Source organism: Stigmatopora argus, chromosome 9 (assembly GCF_051989625.1).
Source record: "Stigmatopora argus isolate UIUO_Sarg chromosome 9, RoL_Sarg_1.0, whole genome shotgun sequence".
Taxonomy (NCBI): domain Eukaryota; kingdom Metazoa; phylum Chordata; class Actinopteri; order Syngnathiformes; family Syngnathidae; genus Stigmatopora; species Stigmatopora argus.
The window spans coordinates 6,240,026-6,264,820 of record NC_135395.1 but is presented as its reverse complement, the minus strand read 5'-3'; the positions used below and the strand labels follow the sequence as shown (position 1 = coordinate 6,264,820).

The 24,795-nt window shown below is 39.8% G+C and overlaps 2 protein-coding genes across 2 annotated transcripts; both read right to left on the bottom strand.

The window, feature by feature from the left end:
- Nucleotides 1-101: 101 nt before the first annotated feature.
- Nucleotides 102-5,224, bottom strand: vgll1 (vestigial like family member 1). Its single transcript, XM_077610519.1, has 3 exons — nt 5,025-5,224; nt 3,131-3,333; nt 102-1,049 (listed from the first exon to the last, which is right to left on the bottom strand). Exons 2-3 carry the CDS (start codon nt 3,318-3,320, stop codon nt 637-639), a joined length of 603 nt encoding a protein of 200 aa, XP_077466645.1. The 5' UTR covers nt 3,321-3,333; nt 5,025-5,224; the 3' UTR covers nt 102-636.
- A 1,170-nt stretch (nt 5,225-6,394) lies between these two features.
- Nucleotides 6,395-20,451, bottom strand: adgrg4a (adhesion G protein-coupled receptor G4a). The gene is made up of 20 exons (XM_077609888.1): nt 20,406-20,451; nt 18,421-18,506; nt 18,270-18,340; nt 18,181-18,208; nt 18,065-18,087; nt 17,843-17,985; nt 16,415-16,544; nt 14,585-14,691; nt 14,254-14,470; nt 13,996-14,161; nt 13,778-13,930; nt 13,295-13,426; nt 12,692-12,737; nt 12,451-12,554; nt 10,921-11,042; nt 10,594-10,862; nt 8,946-9,051; nt 8,586-8,869; nt 7,060-7,161; nt 6,395-6,980 (listed from the first exon to the last, which is right to left on the bottom strand). The coding sequence occupies exons 1-20, from the start codon at nt 20,449-20,451 to the stop codon at nt 6,856-6,858; spliced, it is 2,460 nt and encodes an 819-aa protein (XP_077466014.1). The 3' UTR covers nt 6,395-6,855.
- Nucleotides 20,452-24,795: the final 4,344 nt, after the last annotated feature.

The window sequence follows — 24,795 nt, the reverse complement described above, 5'->3', positions numbered from 1 at the left end:
TATATTCAATCCAAAGAGGGGAAAATGGTCACAGTTTAACAACTAAATTTAAATGATGCTACTTTATTCTTTGAAACTCATCTTAAAAACATATGACTTCATTCCTGTTAATAACAAGCTTTATTTGTAGAAAACATTGACATTTTACAATAAACCTATTTTTACAAAATTAAGTTATATTACAGTAATAATGTCAAGATTTGAACAAGTGTATTATGAGTACTATATAAAGTCATTTAAATCTGTTTAGTAAGTCCTTTAAGTGAATTTCCAAACAAAGACTATTCTTGCAATATAAAACCAATGTTCCTCCTTTTAAAATAAACACTCATTCTCAGAAGTGGATACCATTCTAGTAACAAAATAACACGTTTCCCCCCTTAAATACCACTTTCTTGTAACAAAAAGCCATTCTGAAGAAGACGTCACAAAGCTCTTAATTAATTCCATACTAAAATAATGCAGAAGAATTGCTGCTAGTCCCCATTACGTAGCCACACATGATACATCTTAATAATTTATTGCAGACCTTTTGTGTGACCCCCCCCTGCGGCCCCTCGCCAACCCCGCTATAAGATCCACCGTGTCAAATATTTAGGAGCAGGGACAGCAATCATGTTTACATCAATAACCTTTCTAGTTATGTCCATGTTGGAAGGTTTGATAGCCGTGGAAGCCGGATGGCAGATGCTGTATGGCATATGAAGGCTTCCCAAGCTCGAAACCTCCAGCAGGCTCCACAGAGTCTCTGAGTCCTTGTGGCACCATCCAGTTCGGCAGATGTTCGGCCTTGGAGCCGGACGCCATGCCGGCCACCGTCTCGGCACGGTCGCCGTGCAGGAGGTTGAGGAGTGACGAGGCGTACTGCTGCCCGGTTAAGCTCAGGTCTTCTACCGAATAGGCGGTGACAGGCGAGCTCGACGGCTCTCCGGTGCGGCCGACGAACGGGTGCCACGACCCGGAGGGTTCGTCGCCGGGGCCGAATACTGAGTGGCGGCTCAGCACGGGGAGAGCCTCTGACAGGGCGGGCTGGCAGGTGTTGCTGTCCTCTAAAAGGGAATAGGCAGTCATTATTACAGCATTAGCCCACCTACCCTATTACTGTTTCCCAATTGCCAATGAATTAGTCAAAAAAAATGTTTACCAAATATTGTGTGCAGGCATTTTTTTGTTATAAATAATGGAATTGGGGATTTTTTTTTAAACCACAGAAAATACATTACAGTGGTACCTCGAGATACGAGCTTAATCCGTTCCGGGACTGAGCTCGTATGACAAGTTACTCGTAACTCGAGGTAAAGTTTCCCATTGAAATGAATGGGAAACAATTTAATTCGTTCCAACTCTCTGAAAAAAACACCAGAAACAGGATATTGGATTGAAAAAAAATGTTTTATTTCTTATAATTCGCCATATATTGACAAAGTAATAAATAACGAGTGGTTTAATAGAAATAAAGTGTTTAATCTAACTAAAATTGGCCGGATTTCGCCAAGGGGAGAGGGGCTTCGTTTTTTTTTTTCCTCCACACAACGCACTCGTAAACAGAACAAACACTCCAGCCTCACGTTCGCTATCGATGGGCTGTTTGCTGTCGTACTATTCCCTTCAAAATATTCCGAAAATGATGCACACAAATGTCCTCACAATCGGAGAACGCACGACCACTTGCCAACGAGCAGCAAGCAGTCTTATCAGCGATCGCCCCGCTGCTCATCTTCTTCTTCTTCTTCTTCTTTTTTCACCTCAGGCGCCTGAGGATTACCCACAGCAGCGCTAGAGCTGCCACTGGAACACGGATAAGTTCATCCAGGGAGTTGCCCAAGCCGCGATGGTAGCGTTCGGTCATTAAGGCCGGGCAGCGGAGCCATAAGTGTTCAGACGACTCTGTTTCCTCGTCCCCGCTGCTCATGGGAGCTTCAGGGCGCTGGCTAGCGGCTCCTTTTAGCTTGTAGCATCTGTGTTCGCGTCCCATCGAACGGCGCCTATGATAGAGTTGCTACCGGGGATACTTTTGCGAGCACGAGTATACTTCATTACCCAGAAAGCCCTCTTTTCACCGCGCATGCGCGTTGTGCGTTTCCTGGTCTGAATAGCTCATCCGGTGCTCGTAAATATTGTTATACACGAAAGATATGCCAAAAAAAATGCCATGGCAACCTGGCTTGGTCGCATCACGAAACTTTGACCGCATCACGGGCGAATTATTCAATCGAAATTTCCCCCGTAAGACGAGCATTCCGTATGACGAACGGTCGTATGACGAGGTACCACTGTATTTTGAAAAACAGTCAGGGCTTTTCTATATTTAAGTTGAATCCAATAAGTAGACCACTTTTTGAGAAAACTAATAAAATAAAAACTTAAAAGGTTAACTTGGCGGGAATTTTGAAGGCACAGCTGTTACTTTTCGACATTTATTAACAAGAAGTCCTACAAATAGGCACAGTCTTGAAATGCAGCTTTAAAAAAAGTACAATGCAATTAAAAACAATAGCACAGAGCTGGGACAGGTCTGTTCAAATATAGAACAAAAGATGTCACCATTGCACTGCATCACCAGACAAAGTTAAAATCTGATTAATATACTGTTCCAATAAACAAAACCAACCCATTTTTAAAGGGTTAGTTATTAGTTTTGTTTTTGAGGACCGAGAAACGAATTAAAGAACTTACATATAAAATACTGCTCTACTTACAAAAAATCCAAGTTACGAAAGAAGTTCTGGAACCAATTTATTTTGTAAGTGGATAGACCACTGTACGTACATAGACGTACTTTCTTTTGGAGCACTCTTTTATCCAACTGATGGGGTAGTGAGAAAAGTCTGGTGCTGTCCAACTATGCTTATAAAAGAAAAACCAAGCATAAACTATCATTAAAAATTGTTAAATGTCATTATAGGCTCATCGTTTTTTTTAATTGCTCATGGAAAATCTGATTTACAATAGAACAATGCAACACAAATGACAGGTAGAACATTAATTAAATTCCCGAATTAGCAGATGGTTCCAATTAACTGGTATTTATGTAATATCCTAATTCTTACCTTTCACAGTGAGTAAGCACAGCTCTAAAGGAGTATGTTCTTGTCATTATTTCACAACACTGCCCCATCTTTCCACTCACCTAATTTGAGATTCTTGCGCATTTTCTTGGCTTTGACTGCCTGCATGTTGCCCTTGAAGTCTCTACTAAGAGCCCGGCTAAAGTGAGCATCCACCATGCTCCCGATGTCGCCACGAAAGTATCTGAGGATCACGCTGCGGGAGTGGCCCTCCACCTTCACAGCCACCGGGCTGTCCATGCCGTCCTCCATGGGTCAGCCGTCACTAGAAAGCACAAATGACAATCGCTAGATGAAATAGTCCACTTTTAAAGGTGGCCTCCAAAAGATGTTCTCTTTACCAACTAAGCTCAAGTCAACTAATTATCCATTAAATCAATGATTCCACAGACAGTTTAACCCACCCTACGCCATAGGCCACATGTGTCAAAGTGGCGGCCCAGGGGCCAAATCTGGCCCGCCACATCATTTTGTGCGTCCCGAGAAAGTAAACCATGAGTGCCGACTTTCTGTTTTAGGATCAAATTAAAATGAAGAGTATAGATGTATATTAAATTTCCTGATTTTCCCCCTTTTACATCAATAATTGTATTTTTTAATCATTTTTTCTGTGTTTTTAGTTCAAAAATAATTTTGTAAAATCTAAAAATATATTTAAAAAAAGCTAAAATAAACATTGTTTTAGATCTATAAAAAACTAAATATTCAGGACCTTTAATCCAGTTCATTTAATCCATTTATATAAACAAATCTAAATATTATATCTAAAATGGTCCGGCCCACATGAAAACGAGTTGACGTTAAAGCGGCCCGCGAACCAACCCGAGTCTGACACCCCGGGTTTAACCAATGAGGTTTCTGCTAATACAAGAAGCACCTGACTGCAATAAATTTTACACTTACACTTGCAAGATGCCAGATTGGTGAAAAAGTGCTGTCTTGTTTGTTTGGAATAAAATCCTGCAGCCACTGCAGCCTTTTGTAGAACTGTTTGGATACCCCTGATTTATCTAATCTCATTTTCTGAACCGCTTTATCCTCATTAGGGTCCTGGGGGGTGCTGGAGCCTATCCCAACTGACTCTAGGCCAGAGGCCACCCTGAATCGGTGGCCAGCCGATCCCAGGGCATAAGGAGACGGACAACCATGCACACTCACACCCATACCTAAGGGCAATTTAGAGTGTCCAATCGGCCTGCCATGCATGTTTTTGGAATGTAAGAGGAAACCGGAGTATCCGGAAGAAACCCACGCAGTCCCGGGGAGAACATGAAAACTCCACACAGGTGGACCGACCCTGGATTTGAACCCAGGACCCCAGAGCTGTGAGGCCAACGTGCTAACCACACAGCACCCGGCCACCCTACCCTTGATTTAGAGTTGCTAATAATTCAGATTTAGTATTGGTTGAGTTAAGCATGATAAGGTTGAAGCACACTGGACTATGTTACTGAAGCCCCCTGAACTCTTGTGCTATGCTTGACAACATTTTCCATAAATAGCCGATTTCTTATGTTTTAGCGTCATTCTTTCATTTAAAATGTGAATATGCAGGAAGTAATTAGGCAATCAACATATCAACAAAACTTTCTTTCATTCTACTCTAAAAATGCATTTTCATGTTTTCATGAGTGAGACCCACTAAGCCGCTGACTGTCTTAGACTTCTAAATACAATATGCATATGCAGTTTTTAATGTAAAATCCAAAGTATAGCTGCCTCATGTAGGACACTGTATACAAATAAAAAAGTTTTGCAGCATGATGACAAGAGCACAGATAGTTGATTTTTAGCGCAGGATGAATAAATCACCAATCTCAAAGAAAGAAATATATTCTATAAATATATATGAAATGAAATATAAAAAGAAGAAATAAATAATCCAATATATCCCACATTGTGGATAATAAAAAAAGGTTTCTTTGCTGTATCCCACCATGAAATAAAATCACTTACCTGACCAAAGGCGAACCACAAATGCGTCGTCACTTTGACTGCAGCCTGATGTGTTTAACTACATGAGCAGCAGCTATATTTCTGGGAAGATTTTGCCCCTAATCTGTCATTTATTCGGTTAAAAATACAAATACTGTATATCTGTTTATTCTCTATGCTACCAAGTGCAAACATAACCTTCGCTGATGAGATATGTAAGACTGAAAGGGTGTGTGAGGCTTCTTGTACACACAGCTATGTGCAGAATGCCATCCAGCGTGTTCAGCCAGAATTCCTAACACCGGAGGCAGGAAAAAAAAATCCCTGTATTCTAAGTGTCAAAAAGCATTGCCTCTGCCAACAACCATTGCAGATAACTGATTAAAAAATACTTTAAGCAAAGCGATTTAAAGATTCAAAAATGGAAACTCTTATGAATCAACACACCAACAGGGTGATATAATGTAGTTTTACACTAGCTTTAAAGACCTGACGTTTGCCCTTTTAAATAAACACACCTTTTTTGAGTGAGTACCTGTATTTAAATGGAGAATTAAGGAACTGTAAGTCAATTGAGAATAGAAGAAGTAATACTAAGTAATATCAAGTATAGTAGGCAATCTTTAATTAGGACTGCATGTTAAAATCAAGAAATAGTTTTTACATTTTCAAGGATCAGGTGTGGTAGATAAGAATCAGGCAATGGCATTTTTGTCTGTCAGGATTCGGAAAAAGTATTTTGATGAAAATCGGGAAATACTACTAGTCACTAATGTTTGTCTTAGACCGGCCATGTTTTTTCTTCTTTTTTTTATCGTCAGGTGATGAGTTCCCTTAAATTAAATGTAATGGGTCTTGGAAAGGTGACAGTTGGACTCGCAACATGCGACAGACGCAACGTGATGTTGTCATTTTGAGCAGATAGGGCCAGGGGTGGCCAACTCCGGTCCTCGAGAGCCGCTATCCGGTCTGTTTTCCATGTCTCCCTCCACCAACACACCTGAATCAAATAATCAGGATCGGTATCAATCTTCTGGACGGCTTGCTGACGAGTTGGTCATTTGATTCAGGTGTGCTAGAAGAGGGAGATATGGAAAACACACAGGATAGCGGCTCTCGAGGACCGGAGTTGGCCACCCCTGAGATAGGCGATGACGTGCTTTGAATTTTTGCACCGCAGTAAGATGGTTGAGTTGATCTTTTACTTTACGATAACACGAGAGAAAGTTTTATAATTACGAGATTAGTCGTAATATTACTTGTTTAAAATTATATTTTACGAGAATTTAGTGCTCCATTGTGTTGCGACTGAGGGTAGTGTTAGCGAGGTTTCGTCGTGAGATATAACGTGGCTGGTTTAAGTAAGCACAAGTCAAGAATCATTGTGAAAATGTATTTCATACAGGATATGTTTATTATGTCAAAAAATGCAAATGATTAGGCAAATTTCCCTCTACACTCTTCAACTTTTACAATTAACAAAGAGTACTAGCATTTTTGGAACGAAAAAATTAGGCATGCTATTTTTACTTCTTTGCTGTTTTCCCAACATTGTTTGTCCATGCATATACAATCGTTAAATGTACAAATAGATGTTTCACAGCTTGAAGAAAAACACCCAAACTTAACTTTTTATACATCATTGCTTCACATTTGAACTCCCATTTAACAACAATCAAAGGCCTTATGTTCGGAAAAATACAATATCAGAATAGGATTCGTTACTTGCTACTTTAAAAAACATAATGTATCACTCATGTTTGTTGCAAATAGCACATCCAGTTCATGGGTGAAATTACTCTTCAGATGTCTTTCTTTCAAATGAAGAAAGCCTTAAGCATGGGCGGCATGCTTATGCCCCCTTCCGGCTTTCTACTCTGGCTTCGGATTCCGACGTGTTACTGAGCACAGATGTGTTGACGGAAGGCTTCAGTAGATTCTCCTTTTTGCCTTGACCGCTTATTTTCTTGCTCCACCCTGAACACATAATGCCAAACAGCACACCTCCACGACACATTCAACGTAGGACTCGCCTCTTCCACGAAAAGAGTAGTACCCGAGTGCTCGCTGGACTTTTGAGCGCCACAACGCAATTGCATATTCCATTGTTTCCTGACGTTTTCTTTCATCAGACAGTGGAAGAGGAAGACAAAAAATCCTGCAGATGAACGACATTGCATTGGTGTTTTAAGTTTGACACTCAGCGAATATGGTTGTCATCTGTCTGTGGCCGTTCCATTTCAATTCACTCTGTTTGTTTTTAGCACCAGTGCAGTAGTTCTCCAATAGAGGTATACTTGTGTTATTGGGGATTGAATGATATTTTAGCACAAATTTTGTATCATGGTGGCCCGATGGACAAGTGGTTAGCACGACAGCCTTACAGTTCAGAGATCTAAGGTTCAATCCCAGGTTTGGACCTTCATGTGTGTGGTTTTCATGTTCTCCCCGGGCCCGAACTACACGCACCAGGCGGGGGGCACCCTGAATTGGTAGCAAGATAATCTTAGAGCACAAGGAGAAAGACAACCATACACACTCACACTCACACCTTCAGGCAATTTAGTGTGTTCAACATGCATGTTTGGGTACACAGTCGACACATGGTCGCCGGTCTTTTGGTCGCAGATCTTTTGGTCGCCGGTCTTTTGGTCGCCCGGAAGGTAAGTGATAATTGCCATTTAAATCGTTGCTCAAATTCCCTAAATACAAACTGCTAATTACTATTTAGTCATACTTAATGCCCTAGTAATTATTAGGCTAAAGAAAAGCTCCAAATTTCCCGGACCTTTATTGTTTTTTGTTGGAGAACTTGTTAAGACCCTGACTGACGTACCTTCTTAAAGGGACAAAGCATGTACATACAAACTCTTATAGACTCACACGTCGGCTCAGTGAAACTGCTCATGGCCATTGTTGGCTTTTATTGATGAGTAGACCGTGTTGTTCTACCTTGTTTTGTCGCCGGTCTTTTGGTCGTCGGTCTTTTGGTCGCCGGTCTTTTGGTCGCCCGTTGTCGCGGTCAGGGCGACCAAAAGACCGCGACCAAAAGACCGCGACCAAAAGACCGGCGACCAAAAGACCGCGACCAAAAGACCGCGACCAAAAGACCGCGACCAAAAGACCGCGACCAAAAGACTGCGACCAAAAGACCGCGACCAAAAGACCGCGACCAAAAGACCGCGACCAAAAGACCGCGACCAAAAGACCACGACCAAAAGACCGGCGACCAATTGACCGCACATGTTTGTGTGATGTGGGAGTAAACCGAAGTACTCGGAGAAAACCCACGCAATTTGGGGAGAACATGAAAGCCCACAGGAAGGTCGGGACCTGGAATCAAGGCCTCAATCTCTGAACTGTGGGGCCGACGCACTAACCACTCTACCACCAGGCCGCCCTCTACTGTACTAGTCATGTTTAATTGATAATAGGATTAAGACAGAGTCCTATGTTAAAAAAAAGAAGCCTCTGAATAACCCATGTGTACAATTTAGCATGTAAACCCTTATCTGATAAGCGTGTTAAGCAGTTTTCTTTATTATATTAAAGCTCAATCGGTACAAATTATTCTCTCCTTACCTTGCAAAGTGTTGAAGATGGTGAAAAGGTACATAAGAACCACTCTCCCGGGTCCAAAGGTAAAAAAGCCTGTGACCCAGGTGAGGCCCAGCAGAATGGTGAGACTGGCTACGGCTCTCATGTTCTGCAGGGTGCTACGACTATTGCTACCCTCCTTTTTATTGGGGCCCATCTTGCGAATCTGGAGCAGAACCACCACGAACATAGACATGTTGGCCAACAGGACCAGTAGGACAAACGCCACCACCGTTGCGTAGAAGACGGCGTTGTCCTGCAACCAGCAGCTAGAAAAATCCAGCAAACTTTATTCAGTAAGTGCTTTTAAGACAATAAATGAAATGCTCAAGCCATAATATTTACAATTGGTCAACAGAATTGGTCCTTGCTGCAGCTGTTGAGGAAAGGATGTTGCCATAGGCGTCTTTATCTATGAGCAGCACCAAGCTGATAATGACCAAAGGGACACCTGAAAAATGGGATAAAATGTAGACATAATTTTTAGTGACATCTAAGCGCAGTAAACCTTTGAGTGTCATCATCACTATTATATATATATATATATATATATATATATATATATATATATATATATATATATATATATATATATATATATATATACACATATACATACATACATACATATATATACATATATATATTTCAGCAACACACTTATTTATTTATTTAGTTATATATTTATTTATTAATATTTTTATTTACTTATATATTTATTTATTAATATTTGTATTTATTTATTAATTTATTTATTACCTATCTATTTATGTCTAAAATGTATTTTCCTATGTCGGCATTCTCACCCTCTTGCTACTGTGACAATGAAATTTCCCGAATACGGGATGAATTAAAGTTATCTAATCTAATCTAATCTATTTGGGCTTTCTTAACTCTCTTACAAACGACACAACAGTGACTTTGTGATTTTGCAGAATTGAGCTTGAAATTATTATTTTTAAATCAGTCATTTAAGAAAGTCTAACGTGGTAAAAATAGAAAAAGTTCTACTTTGATTGAACATATGACACACATGTATTAGATTAGATAACTTTATTCATCCCGTATTCGGGAAATTTCACTGTGTATGTTCAAGAAATGTTTGCAATCCAAAACATGTGGTTTGAGGGGTGATGAATTGCTGGTAAGGATACACATTTTTAATGCTACCTTGGTGCATGGATTTGGGTAATTTAAATTGAAATTACATTTAAATTTGGAAAATAATCACATTTTAATGAGAAATTGTTTTCTGGCGCAGCCCGGTGCCGTTCTGTGAACGAGGGTTCAACCCATGGTTTGGGTCTTTGTGTGTGGAGTTTGCATGTTCTACCCGGGCATGCGTGGGTTTTCTCCGGGTACTCCGGTTTCCTCCCACATCCCAAAACATGCAGGGTAGGCTGATTGAATACTCTAAATTGCCCCTAGGTATGAGTGTGAGTCTGATTGGTTGTTTTTTCCATTGTGCCCTGTGATTGGTTGGACACCAATTCAGCGTCCCCATAGTTGGCTGGGACCAACACCATAGTGAGAAGTGGTACAGTAAGTGAATGAATGAATCATTTTTTTACTGATCATTTGCTTCTTGTACTTTTTTACAGCATTTAATGTAGGTATTAGTATTTAATGTTCATTTTTTATTTATAATACTATATTTTTCTTAAATTTGTTTTGTATTTATTTGTAGTTTCGATGTTCTTATTTTATTTTATTGTATTAAATATTTATTGTATCTTGTTAATTTTTGAAACATACCTGTCATTTGAAAATATATTTACGCATAACCATTATTTAATGTATTCTTGCAAACATTTTAGGGCTAAAACATATGGCGGAGGGACTTCTGCCCGGTCCTGATCTATTCTTGAGCATGTTACTGAACAACTGATCTTTCATCGTGAGGTATAAACTAGGACAGAGTCAAAGCACTTTTCATGTACCTACCCTGTTAGTTGAAACAAGTCAAACTTGGCAAAAACTTTCTTTTTCTCACCCCAGCCCATAGCACAAAACTTGAAGATGTAAGCGGGCACGTAGGTGTTGAAAATCTTGACCAGGGCGAAGTACATGTGAATGGCTTCCAACGCCATCCAGGAGAAGGAGGCCAATAGAAAGTAGTGCAGCGCGGCTGCAGTGACGATGCACAAGCTGTAGTTGGAAAACGACGCCAGCCACGAGTCCACCAGGAAAAGCATATTCAATCCCAGCAAGGCCGCCGATAAGTTGATGAGAATTTTCGACGGGTTGTCACAGCGAAGTTTTCTGGAATGTGCATTCAGTAACAAATGGAGTCTAGTAGTTTTGCTTCAGAACTACTCACGGAAAAGCCAGGTAAGTGAGGAGAGTGATGCCCAGGAAGATAGAGGATAGACCACAGCCCACATATGAGATGATGGTCAACATCTGACTGTCCACTTCACTGATGGGGTCTCTCGACACATCCTGAAAACGAAAAAATATTGGCCACTGGCAAAATATTTCGGAAACCTCAATTATTTAACATTAGATTGTGGTAATCAAGCAAAGACATAATTTACTGTCAATGGCATTGAAACATTAACATTTACCACTAGTCCTTCTTGTTAATTTTTTTTTACTCTTTAAGCAGCTGAAATATGTTAATGTAACAATTAAAATTATAGTCTTCAACTGAGCTAATGTACTTATTTTATTATACTATATCCAAGACAATTTATTGTCCTGAAAAAGCCAACATGTACTTTTTGTAAATACCAAAGAAAGTTATGCAAACCTAATGTTTATCTTTTTGTATATATTAAAGACAATTCAAATTATTGTGAATAAAAAAGTATGTAACAATGTACATACACATACAAAACAGGTGGTAAGTACATATAAAACATCACAAAAGATAGTTTGAGTGAATTTTTCATGTTTTGGAACTGTTTTCTTCTAAAATAGAGCAGGAGTCCCCAACCACCAATCCGCAAGCTACTTGGTGCTGGTTCGCCAGAGAAATAAAAAGCATTTTAACATTTTAAACCTCATGCACATGTGGCACTGTCGACGCTCAAGTATGGAGATAATGAGCCAATGGCGCACTGCGCCTCAGGGTTACCAGATCACAAAGACTCCAAACCAATCACACTGTAACTATAACCCACTCATTTCGGTGGGAACCCAACTCAGCGGGTCCTCCTCCAGGTCTAAGTTGTTACGCAGAAACCTATTCAATATCTATGTCTGTCAATCCGATATATATATATATATATATATATATATATATATATATATATATATATATATATATATATATACATATATATATATATAAATAAATTTTCTTGATCTTTTCTGAGCTTCTGTACGCTTGAAAAGTGGCTCGCATACAACGATTTTGCCAAAACTTGTACAGTGGTACCTCGACCTACGATCAGCTCTACCTACGACATGCTCGAGGTACGATGAAAATTTCGATCGAATAATTCGCCCTAGATACGATCAAAATTTTGAGATGCGACCAAGCCAGGTGGCCATGACATGAGAGGCTGTTTATCATTGTAGTGCACTGTCTTTTTTGTCGCATCTCTTTCGTGTATAACAGATATCTACGAGCACTGAATGATTTATTCAGACCAGTTTCGACCAGGAAACGCACAACGCGCATGCGCGGGCAAAAATAGGGCTTTCTGGGTAATGAAGTATACTCGTGCACACAACACCAATTTTTTTGATTTACCATTTCATAGTGAGAAAACTGTTGAGGACCACTGAGTACCATGCGACGTCAGAAAAAAAACAGACATTATCTAACTGGCCAGTGTTTGAGCTAAACGTGTATTTTTACTTATAGTTGCTTTCCTTGATGAAGCACACACCAATGACTCACCAGCAACACAGCAAAATGTGTTAGGTGCTCACACAGACACTGGGTCTGGACAGGGGAAAGAATTCGGGTTTCACAACCCGCACCACTCCAACCACCCTGACCACCTGAGACAAAAAGAAATGTACTACATTATTAAAGTCACTTATCAGAAGGCAGACAAATCCCTGCATTTTTGTTGAAACCTTCCACCAGGAAGCTCATTCATCCCACAGTAAAGCCTTGAGACACAATACAAGCTCACCATTTTCTTGGAAATCCCAGAATACACACAACAGCTTGTGGTTTGGCTAATGGGCAAAAGAAAAACAACAGCATTAAATATCTGAATGGTAGATTTGACAAAAAAGAAACATAAACTAGTTCAGATCATACAACTTTTTTGTTCATATTTTTTATTTATTTTCTTATTTCTTTGTTAAATGATACGATTTTTTTAAGGGAAACGATAAGAGCATGCTGAGGGAGCAGACTTTTTGCCTAAGCAGCCAGATTCAAAGCATTACCATCTTTCTGGTCTCTTTGAGCTTTTATCTTATCACCTAGCCTGCAATTTTGGAATAATCCGTTAAGTTATTGCAAATTTATTTTCTGAGTAGTCTGACATTTGAACTTACTACCCCCAAATTTTATGACCTTGGTTTTTTCATACTACAAACATATCCTTCAAGTGTCATCATAATCACATTTTGTTACTTGCATTATCCAGGACACAAACATACACACATGCAGAATCAAATACGTAACCTTCACCTTCCATCCTTTTTACCTACTGGCAGAGGTAAAAATAGGGTTCTAAAGTGTTATTCTTTCTCGCTGATTTCACTGTGTATGTCAGAAATCTCACCTGCTTTGCTTTGAGATGACGGAGTGTGATCGCCACCCGCTCATCGTTAGCCAGGTTACTAATGTGGCTGCCGTTAATGGTTGCTGACACGATGTAAGAGTTCACTGTTGTAGCGTTGGGTGTTTGTAAGTCCTGTCAGGGATACCAGAAAAGCCTTTTTTTCCAAATAAATTTAACTTGTTTGTGTTAGAATATTATTGTCATGTGAACATGAAAAAAGGTATAGGATGATCATGAAATCTTAAGGTTTTAATTTGGGTATCTTTGTCTTGGATGGTCTCAAAAGTTAATAATATGCATTTGTTTGTTCTTACGACTGCCAACTGGGACAAGTTAGCCTACCTAAGTACACTACCCTGTCCTGATCTGAGATGTACAAAGGAACTACTCTTTCACTGTGTTGCAGCGATATTAAGTCATCATCATCAGTTCTTGGAAAACAATAAAAGAGGCAAAAGAATCAACTAGCACAGAAAACTAAACCTGGAAAAGATCTTGCGTTCCAAAGAACTGAAACTGAATCCGTGTTTTGTTCTTCTGTCCAGGCGGAAGGAAGTTATGGAGAGAAGAGGGAAGAGATATGGTTGCATTTGCTTCTGGGATTGGTTTGCTTTCAAAACTCGGGATTACTGATACCTGAAAAACAGAGTTATTGGAATCAGGCAATGTGTTACGCAACAGGAACAGATTCTCTAAATTACATTTGGATTCTGGGATGAAGAGACAGAGTCAGCAGTGAATGTTAGTCCGTTGAATCCCTTGGGGTCCACGTTGATCATGGACAGAGCCAGTGAAGGAGCCGTCAGACTTAACGATTCACCCAGAAAAGCCATAGTGTTCCCCATTGTGTCAGTGAGGTCGAGGATGCTTTTTAAGTATAAATAAACACAGGTTTAAACAATCGACACAAAGTCTCAAGGACCAGAATTGACAAAAAAGTGGACTCTAAATTTCTTAACCTGACAGCCACAGGAGCCACGTCCGTATCAGATAGCAAGATATTGGAGAAAACCTTAACGATGTCACCACCAAGTGCTGGGGTGACGGTGGCTACGTTTACCACCTGGTTGAGTTTGTCCACCACCGTGTTGAGCTCAGCAGAAGGAATCTGTGTTGAGTTACCCAGCGTAACGTTTATTAGGTCCTGGATCATATCCACGACTTCAGCGGCGTTATCTGAAGAACAGCAGTAAGATTTGACATGTTAATTCCCTTTTCCTGTCGATGCATTGTTTCAGGAAGGCTGAAAGTAGAATTTTTTAAATTTGAATCTGCTGTTGAACCTCTTACCGGTGGTAACGGTGATATTGTCAAGGTCAGAAATGCTCACAATTGGCTCACATTCTGACATATCTGGATGGTCCCAGGTGGTTGTGTCATTTTCAATGTGTAATTTACTGAATACAATCAGATGACAGGTGAATTACCATAAGGCATTTTCTTAAATTTTGCCGTGTGAGATTTCTCCAACGACACGTCTAGTAAAACAGCATGTAACAAAGGCAGAAAACAGTGGAAAATGGCTTAAATCAAATTTTAACCTTGTTTCGAAATGTCCGGTCACGCCTATCCTTAACCACTAACCTTAACCACTAACCCTAACCACTAACCTTAACCACTAACCTTAACCACTAACCTTAACCACTAACCTTAACCACTAACCTTAACCACTAACCTTAACCACTAACCCCTAATCCTAACCACTAACCTTAACCACTATCCCCTAACCCTAATTCTAACCACTAACCTTAACCACTATCCCCTAGCCCGCAACGATTTAAAGAAAAATACAGTTTATAAATAAAGTAAAAAAAAGTTTCACATCTGAGTTCTTATGTCACGTTGATTCTTTTTGGAGTCTTTCCAAACGTGGAGCGCTCAACGTAGGAACCGTTTTGTGCGTAGTGTGTTTAGAGACGAGCACATTTAGTACTTGCACACGCCCAAATGTTAATGGGTTTGTGTTGTCGAGCGAGTTTTTGCTGTTTTATTTTCTTTAATAAAGAAAAAGAAAAACTCCCATCTATGAATTTCACGTTGATTCTTTTTGGGGTCTTTCCAAACGTGGAGCGCTCAATGTAGGAACCGTTTCGTGCGTAGTGTGTTTAGAGACGAGCACATTTAGTACTTGCACACGCCCAAATGTTAATGTGTTTGTGTTGTCGAGTGAGTTTTTGCTGTTTTATTTTCTTTTATAAAGAAAAATAAAAACTCCCCTCTGTGAATTTCCTTTGTCTTCTTTTTAATAAAATGTTTAATAAAATAATTTTATTCATTGCCTTTTATCTTAAAAACAATCGTTTGCGAGTCCGGCGACGAATTGTCCGTCGACAAAATGTCCGGCAACGATATGTCTAATCGACCAACTGTCCGGTGACGAAGCGTCCGTTCGACGAAGTGTCAGTCGACCAAATGTCCGGTCACGGTTTCCTACTGGTTTAAATGTGTGAAATATCAGACAAAGATAAGAAATGAGGAAGTTATGTGAATGTTCGATGGCTGTTTTTAAATTTGAATCGCCACATTGGTCGTCATATGTTTTGTGATAATAAGATCAGACTCATTTCTGTGTTAAGAAATCGGAGATGTAACCGACGTCACCATTCTTAACATGAACTACTCAAGCGTTATCACAGTTGGACCCAGCTGTCTCCATGGTAACAGATTCTGACTGAGTTTAACAAGATATGTATGAAGTAAATAGAGCCATATGAAAAGATTCTTCACCTCATTTCATCCTCTTCCAAGATAAATGTTGGAAGAAATGACTAAATCCAATGTTGACGCAACACCATACGTAATCCCCTGAATCGGTGTTATTGCGTCGGTTCATGATATATTTATGGCTTTTAATATTTACCTAAGGCTCTACTGTAGTCTAGAGCCTCAGTCCGTAGACTCTGTGTTTGAATTTCATCTGTCTTTTCCTCTCCGCTTTGTTCTGCACCCCCTAAATACTTGTTCATTGAACACTCAAAATTGTCCAATCGTGTAAATGTTTGTTTAAACCTACGCTGCAATTGGTTGACCCTGTCTCTCTTTATGTGTTATAAAAAAGGATGGATGAATGATTGTTTGTACAGTCTGAAGTTAACATTCAAGTCATACTTGATTCCTTACCAAAGTCGGTGGGCTCGGTGGGAACTTGGTTTTCTGCACCCCATCTCCTGAATCTCTTGAGGAAAGGACTCTGGCCAAAAATATTCACCGTAGATTGTCGTTGCAAAATCCTCTAAACAATTTTGAGGAACTGAAAGAAAAAAAAACTGTCCATAAAAGCTGAATCTCACAACAGTGGGAGAGGCTGGCAGCAATTGATCGCTGCGAACCCCAGTCGTAAAGATTTGGCTGTCTAGCGGTGTCAATTCTACGGAAACACAGCCAGTCCTCCCACCTTGAATGAATTAGGCTTCTGTCATTGTGAAAGGCAAGCAAAGAGTTAATAGTAAATACTCTCATTATTTGTTTAAGAAAAGTTAGTTTTATGGCATTTTTAAATGTTGGAATAAAAGGGAAAATAAAATATTCTTAGTTATCAATCTGTTATCAAATTTGAGTTAAATAGGGTGATCCAATGTCAAGTTATCCCAAAATTCCTTTTCTAACTTCAGTGACCTTTCATCATATAAGCATAGCTGAGACTTGCCGGCCACATACTAGCGTTGACAGCACATTTTTGGTCATGTAGTCTTGTACACTTACATGAATTCATTAATTTTCCGTTCTACTTATCCTCACAAGGATCATGGGGATCCTGAAGCCCTGAATTGGTGGCCGATCAAGCATAGGGCACAATGGAACAAAATAACCTGTGGACAATTCTGAGATTTCTTCGGGATGTGTGAGGGAACAAGAGTACCAGGAAAAAACCCACGCAGCCTTGGGGAGAACATGCAAACGCCACACCCAATAAGGGTTGAACCCTCAATCTCAGAACTGTGAGCCAGATGTGCTAACCACCCTCAACATGCCTCTATTATACTTACAGTATATACCAAATGTTACATTTTGGCCAACATGACCCAAAACGTATGTCGACGCATGTGGTCTTTATTAAGTTGTTTTTACATTATCAAGAATAGTTTCATTTCATTTTCACACCGATAGAGCACGCATAAAAGTCTAAAATTTTCCCCAAAGTGGGCGCCCAATCAGTTGATGCACCTTTTGTATGCACAAATTTCAAGATTGTGTAGATGTAGCTGTTTGACGCTGACCGCTTGACTGTGTGGTCTCATTTTTTGCTGACGCAATATATTTATATAGTGAAAAGGCGGTACAGAAAGTCACTGAATATTATATTATTCTATAGTTTATTCATCTCTATTGATCAAAAAGGTTCCTGACCTCTGGTCTAGGCAACTTGTTATTTTTTTAGGAGGGCTCTCGTGCCCCCCCAAAAAAAGATTGCACTGAGAGAGGTCGCCCGCATTGCCCATAGTAAAAACTAAAGGGTTAATTTTTCGGTATTTTTTTTCTCTCCTTATATGTTTTATACCTCACATTTTTTTCAATTACCTTAAAATGTCCACTTTAATTTATACTCACATATTTGTTTCATCGATATATTTGTAGTTTGAATAACTGTGGAGTCATTTTCATACTGGGATGAAAGAGTGGCATTTATAAAATCTTTAAATTGTTCAACGTTGCCACCATATAGCCTCTGGATATGGAAGTCGCATGTGTACCTGTTTGTGATGTAAAAACACAAAACACTGCTTTAATTTGGGGAGAAAACAGACTGAGTTTTCAGAAAAATGCACTTACTCTTTGAGCCAGTCATAGAAGTGCTAGGTGAACAGGAAAGCAGAGGTTTGCATTTATCTAAGACTGTTTTTCCATTTCATATGACAGAATGTACTACCTTGCACTGCAACACTCACCATCTGTACATCGAATCCCTGAGCATCTCTGCAAATACATAAAAAGTTCAGCAATGAATCAATGGAAGTTGAGATGAGTCATGGTGTACCTCCAGGCACTTTCCACAATGACAAGATTCCACACTCGCAAGCTGGTGTTCGCTACCAGTTCTTCGTTTAACTTTCGACACAAGAGAATTCGATAAGTGGACATAGATAGTCTTGTATCCAAGAAGATAGCTTTGGTTGTGATGGTCTTACCCACTGCTCAATTATTTCCTTTGGTTTCATGGCGTTGCCGGTGAAATCCACTTGAATTCTGACCCTCAAAAAAAGATCTGCTGCAACTGCAGGGCAAAATAATATAAAGCGTGTGAGTGAGCGTCTTTTAGAGTCATGCGTTTTTATATACGTTCGGTTTGTTTTAATTAGCACTCATGTTGACATCTGTCAGGATTTTATTTCATAGTATTATTAAGTCATGCCCAAAAGTTTTGAGAATGACACAAATATTACATTTTCACAGTCTGTTCCTTCAGGGGTTTCAGATGTTTCTATGGTATAATGACTTCCAATTAGAAACATTTCACAAGTATCAAAAGCTTTTATTGAGAATTACATGCAATAGGTCAATATTTGCAGGAAACTCTCTGTTGCGATCGCGGCGCGTCGTCGTGGCGCGATCGGGAATGGATTAGGACCCAGGCGCGGGAAGCAGGAGGGGAATCGAGGTAGTGAGCTTCAAACAACATCTTTAATAAACCAACTGGGATCTACAAATCAACAATGGCTTGGAACAAAAACGGCAGCATGCTGCACGCATGCAGGAACAGAAGTAACGATCCGACAATGGTACTAGGACTCATTGATCCTTAAATACCTAACCAGGAAGCAATCAGCAGATTGACCGCAGCTGCTCTCTCTCTGACGGCACATCAGGAGGGACAAACAGGCCGCTCCTGACACTCTCCAGATCTTAATCCCATTGAGAACTTGTTGTCAATCCTCAAGAGGCATGTGGTCAATCATTTCATTCATTTCCTTTTATTTTTGGAATCCTTTTATCCTCATTAGGGTTTCAGGGGGTGCTGGATCCTATCCCAGCTGACTTCGGGTCAGAGGCGGGGACACATTGTATCAGTGACCAGCCGATCATAGTGCACAAGCAGATGGACAACCATTCACACTCACACCCATACCTAGGGTCAATTTAGAGTGTCCGATGGGAGGAAACCCACGCAGGCTCGGGGAGAACATACAAACTCCACACAGGTGGACCGACCTGGATTTGAACCCAGGACCGGCTGGACGATCAAAAACCCACAAATTTTGTCAAACTTCAAGCATGGATTATGCAAGAAGGTCAGCAGTGAGGATTTGGTTCAAAAGTTGATCGACAGCATGCCAGGGAGAATTGCATAGGTCTTTAAAAAGAAGGGTCAACACTGCAAATATTGACCTATTGCATGTAATTCTCAATAAAAGCTTTTGATGCTTCTTATTGAAAGGGTTAGGGTTAGGGGTTATACAACAGAAACATCTGGGAAACACCTAAAAACCCTGATGGAACAGACTGTAAAAATGTAATAATTTGTGTCATTCTCAAAACTTTTGTCCACGACTGAATCCATTTACTTGCAACGAAGAATACGCTTTGCTTTACTATTAAACTTGCTTTGCTCATCATTATTAGTATCATACTTGCTTGCAACGAAGTAAAAGCTTTGCTCCTGAAAACCTTGGTTAAACTAAACAAAGAGAAGCAAAACGCTTTGGACCGCTTGGAGTGGACAAAACAAAGAGGATCCAGAATGCCTTGAACTGCACCTGCATCCACCACAGACTCTCCACAAGGCTTCCAGACCTACACCTGTTTTGACTACACACAAAAAAGTCTCACTTGTGTTTTCACCCCTCCCCTTATAGTTGAGACATATATTGTAATCAGGGCCCTCGAATTTCATAAAACAACAGAAAATATGTGGAAGGTCAAACAGAGTTGGGAGGCTGGCTCAACGGTCGTTCTCCTTGCAAGTAAAAATCCAGAAGACTGTTATTTTGTCTTTATTTGTGCATGAATTTGGGAATGTCTAATGGTGAACCTAACAACATCCAAATGGTTTACTGTAGCTAGAATGATTAATCAGGTATATGACAAAGAATAGTGTACTTTAAGTCAACAATAATAAAGGTAAGTTAATATTTGAACAATCTAAATTTGACAAGGACAGTGAATTCAAACTCACCCATGGGCACCACGCGTATACTATTTGATTCTGTCGTCAGGACCATCGTGTCAGTGGAGAAAGGTCGACTCAACAATTTGAAAGTGTCGGCCTGAACCACTTCAACATTGGCTTCAGGGTGCACCACGATTTGAACTGCGAAACTAAAACTTAATCAAGAAAAAAGAAGTACACAATAATATGTTTTTTTTTATCTTTCTTTAACTTGGATGGATTTAATGCATTTTGGAGACTTGAATTGAGCTCACCACTTGTTGCAAGAGGTGCTTAACACTTCTCTTGATTCCTGTGGGGAAAATACAGCAATACTTAGTATTTTAGTATTTTCCTTCCAATTGGAAGGTTCATAGTACAATGTTACCTCTACTTACGAAATTAATTGGTTCCATAAATTGGATTTTTTTTGTAAGTAGAGCAGTATTTTATGTGTAAATTGTCAAATTCGTTCCAGGGTCCTCAATAAAACTACCAAATAACCCCTTTAAAAATGATCAAAATGTCCCAATTTTGTATAAGTGATGTGAGAAATTCACAGATAATTAGTGAAAATGATGCAAAAATATTTATTAATGTATTAAAATGAATAACAAACATGCAAAAACATTTCCTATTCGTGCAGGTGCATAAGTGTAAGGAGGAAGCAAATGCATGCCTGTCAACTTATACGTCAGGGGTAGGAAACCTATGGCTCGGGAGCCATATGTGGCTCTTTTGATGGGTGTATATGGCTCGGTGCTAACCTGTGTGATAAAATATGGGAACCGCTGGTGAAAGACCACCTAAGTCCCGAAGGCAGCGGCTTTTGAATCATAATTTTTCTTCATTATACTCTTCTGCATGCATAATCTCATTGATACTCATTGATTAGCAACAGTGAAAACATGTTCTTAAAAGAATTCAGAGACTTTTTTATACTTTCAAAGTGGTGAAATGATTAATTAATGCACACATTTTCATGTATGTATTTTTACTTTTAAATTCCGAGTATGGCTCTCAAGGAATAATGTTTGAAAATATGAATTGTTTATGGCTCTCTTCGTCAAAAAGGTTCCCGACCCCTGTTATACGTTTTTCCCGTATTTTATGTTTTTTGATCATTTCAAATTGTGTACGCCGTAAACCAACTTTTGTAATGTATTTTTTTTAAGTACGTTTTTTTTGTAAAACTGATCTCGTCTTTCCCATTTCGGCTCTAATCCGGATCGTCTCGATCACTGGTAGCAGACAAAAATGTCATCATCGATTGCTAATGTTGTCATCCTTTGAGCATTACAGTGGTACCTCGACATGCGAGTGGCCCGACATACGAGAAATTTGAGATACGAGTAAAATTTCGTACAAATATTTATCTTGAGATACGAGACAAATTTTGATATACGAGCAGACAGCGCACGTGAGAGGCCGCTCATAAGAACATCATGGGCACTGTCTCTCTCCCCGCAACTCCCTCGTGTAATGTCTCTGTGGTCGCAACTCCCTCTTGTAATGTCTCTGCGAGCACTGGGCGGAGCGTTGCATTTTTTCAGTGTTTTTTTTCTCCGTTAGTCATTGCGAATGGCGAGGCGATCGCTAATTCGAGAATTATATATACTACTCGTTGGCAAGTGGTCGTGCGTTATCCTATTGTGAGGACATTTGTGTGCATAATTTTTGGAATATCTTGAAGGGAATACTAAATACCATCGATAGGTTGCATCTGAAACTCAGGATGGAGGCGGGGCAAACAGAGCCGGAAGAAGAAAGGTATAAACATGTAAAACAAAATTAGAATTAAGTTTAGTGTAAGGTTAGATTAAACTTATTTTTGAGTGTGTCTGCATCGTAATCCAAGTTCATTTAAATTTGTTTATGTTATTTTAGGAGTCCGTTGCCGTGCAAAAAGATTCCTCCCCTGAGCTCCCCCTGTCCCTCTCTCTCTACCCTCCGCAAAATCTGTCTAATTTTAGTTCTATTAAACACATTTTAGTATATATTAAACCACTAGTTATTTGATACTTTGTTAATAGATGGCAAATTAGAACAAATAAAAAAAAAATCCAATCCAATATCCATTTTTTTGTGTTTTTTCAGAGGGTTGGAACGAATTAATTTGGTTTTAATTCATTTCAATGGGAAACGTTCGTTTGAGTTATGAGAAAATCGACATACGAGCTCAGTCCCGGAATGAATTAAGCTCGTATCTCGAGGTACCACTGTATATGCGCATGCGCGTGAGTCGCTTCCGCCTTTTCACTATATAAACATCATCAGCAAGCAATGTACCCAGACAGTCAAGCTGTCAGCAACATCTAGCGACATTTACAGAATCTTGAATTTAGTGCATGCAAAAGGCGCTTCGACTGAATTAAGGGCGCACTATTTGAGGAAATATGTGCCACGTTGTGTTTGTACGTTTTTTATCGCTTAATAATAGGAATTGGAATCATTAATAAGCGGAGCAATTAGCCGAGTTTGACAGATGCAAACCTTAAGCAACACACAAAGCACAGGAACACACAAACAGATGTAAACAGCCAGTGGGAAACCAATGGAGTGTAGGGAGATTGTCAATATAATTTTCGTATATCGGAACAGTAATTTGCATATCAAAAGGTTTCGTAAGATGAAAATTCCACTGTATTACTGCTTAATTTAATGACTACACACCCTACCTGAGGTAATTCCGCATTGCATGTATGCCTGTTTGGGATGAAAGATGATATAATTAAACTCCTAATTTAAATCCCTCTCTATATAGGTTAAATATTACCTGGGAAGCGACTCCACAGAAATGGTGGCGACCGAAATGCTCCGAGGCAAAATGTTCTCCAACTGCTAAGAGATGATAGTTTGATTCACATGTGATAAATCTTAACTCTCTGTCATGTCTTTCTTACCAATTGTTTGGTGATTTCTGTCAATGACTCCGAACAATTTTCCTGTTGCATTGCCCAGGTGACAAATGTCTGCGTTTGGATTTTAAAGAAGGCCCATGCTAAGAAAAAAAAATACAGACCAATAACATATTTCAACATCTTTTGCAATACAACGATTCTATGCTAAACACATATTATTACACTCTATACATTGTATTCTAAATGCTGTGTGCTATTTGCACGAAAATTTCCATACTGTCCAACTGCTTTACCCTTCTGAAATTCTTTGAAAAAAAGCATTATATTCCTAATTGCGTGTTTCCATGAAAGGCCCAAACTAACCATTTAAAATAAATATTTTATCCACTTATTACTACAATTACTTAGGATACAATTCTGAACGTTGTGCCTACACCAGGTATTAAATGATTCCGATACGTGATAGAATATGTGTATGCTATTATAATAATGTTGATTAAAGAAAAAACTTCCTGTCATTTAAATTAATGTTTTCAATCTAAATAGATTCAAATTCATTTTCAATTTTAGGAAAACTATCGTCTTTTTTTACTTTTAATTTGACATAAATATACACTGCCGCGTGCATGAAAACAATTACAAATATAAATCTGTTTTGGTTAGTTTTGGTCGGAAAAAAGTTTAAACTCAGGAATACCGACCGCAGCTCTTCTCTCAAGGCACCACTGTTTGGGAACCTATCACGAAACATCTCCTTACCACAGTTAAGGTTTCCGTCCAGCTCTGGGGGGCAATCGTATTTCCAATGGCGCTGGTCCCAACTCACAACATTTCCATCTGCGCATTTCCATCTGAACAGCTCCTTGTTGCGTGTGTCCCAAATCCGGAACTGACTGATCTCCCCCAGGAACTTGGTCCCTTCCACCGCTTTCACGGTGCCCCTGGCATCCACATAGTGAGACACCCCCAGAGTCAGCGTGCCGTTCTGGGCCAAATGTTGGTACTCGGGTGTCAATAGGAGATTATGGCTTATCTGGGACGTGGTTTTTTTCAGATAGAGATGCAATTTGTTGGAACTACTGGACCAAGTGATGCAGGCGGAATTCCACTGGAGATAGTCCAACTCAGAATTCAGATGGTGTTTTTGTCCCAAGAGCCACACGAAAACCTGTGACCCTGTGCTCCCGAGGCCTAGTTCCACACGTCCATTCCCTGGAGCTCTATATTCAAACGCGGTCCATTTTGCGTTGTTAGCGCGACGCAGTAACATGCAGACACTCACTGCATGAAGTGGGGGCATCTGCACTGTCGCAGGGTTAAGCTGCCACAAGCATGGATGACCCTTGAAGTGGACCTTCTTGCCCCACAGACTGCTGCTGTTACTGCTAGAGGCTGAGAAACACACAGATAGAAATAAATAGTCATGTTTCGGTGTCAGGGATAGCGACTGACGCGGCGATGGCGCGAGTGGTTAGCGCGTCGGCCTCACAGCTCTAGGGTCCTGGGTTCAAATCCAGGTCATGTCCATCTGTGTGAAATTTGCATGTTCTCTCCGG

Bases quoted from the DNA above. Each gene is read 5' to 3' on its own strand.
- adgrg4a (XM_077609888.1), bottom strand. From the start codon at position 20,451: ATGGTCCTGACGACAGAATCAAATAGTATACGCGTGGTGCCCATGG. The intron at 14,471-14,584 runs GTAAGAGGTTCA...GCTGTTCTTCAG, and splicing joins CAATATCACCGTTACCACCG to ATAACGCCGCTGAAGTCGTG. The intron at 14,162-14,253 runs GTTAAGAAATTT...ATACTTAAAAAG, and splicing joins GTGGCTCCTGTGGCTGTCAG to CATCCTCGACCTCACTGACA.
- vgll1 (XM_077610519.1), bottom strand. From the start codon at position 3,320: ATGGAGGACGGCATGGACAGCCCGGTGGCTGTGAAGGTGGAGGGCCAC. The intron at 1,050-3,130 runs GTGAGTGGAAAG...ATTCCCTTTTAG, and splicing joins GCGCAAGAATCTCAAATTAG to AGGACAGCAACACCTGCCAG.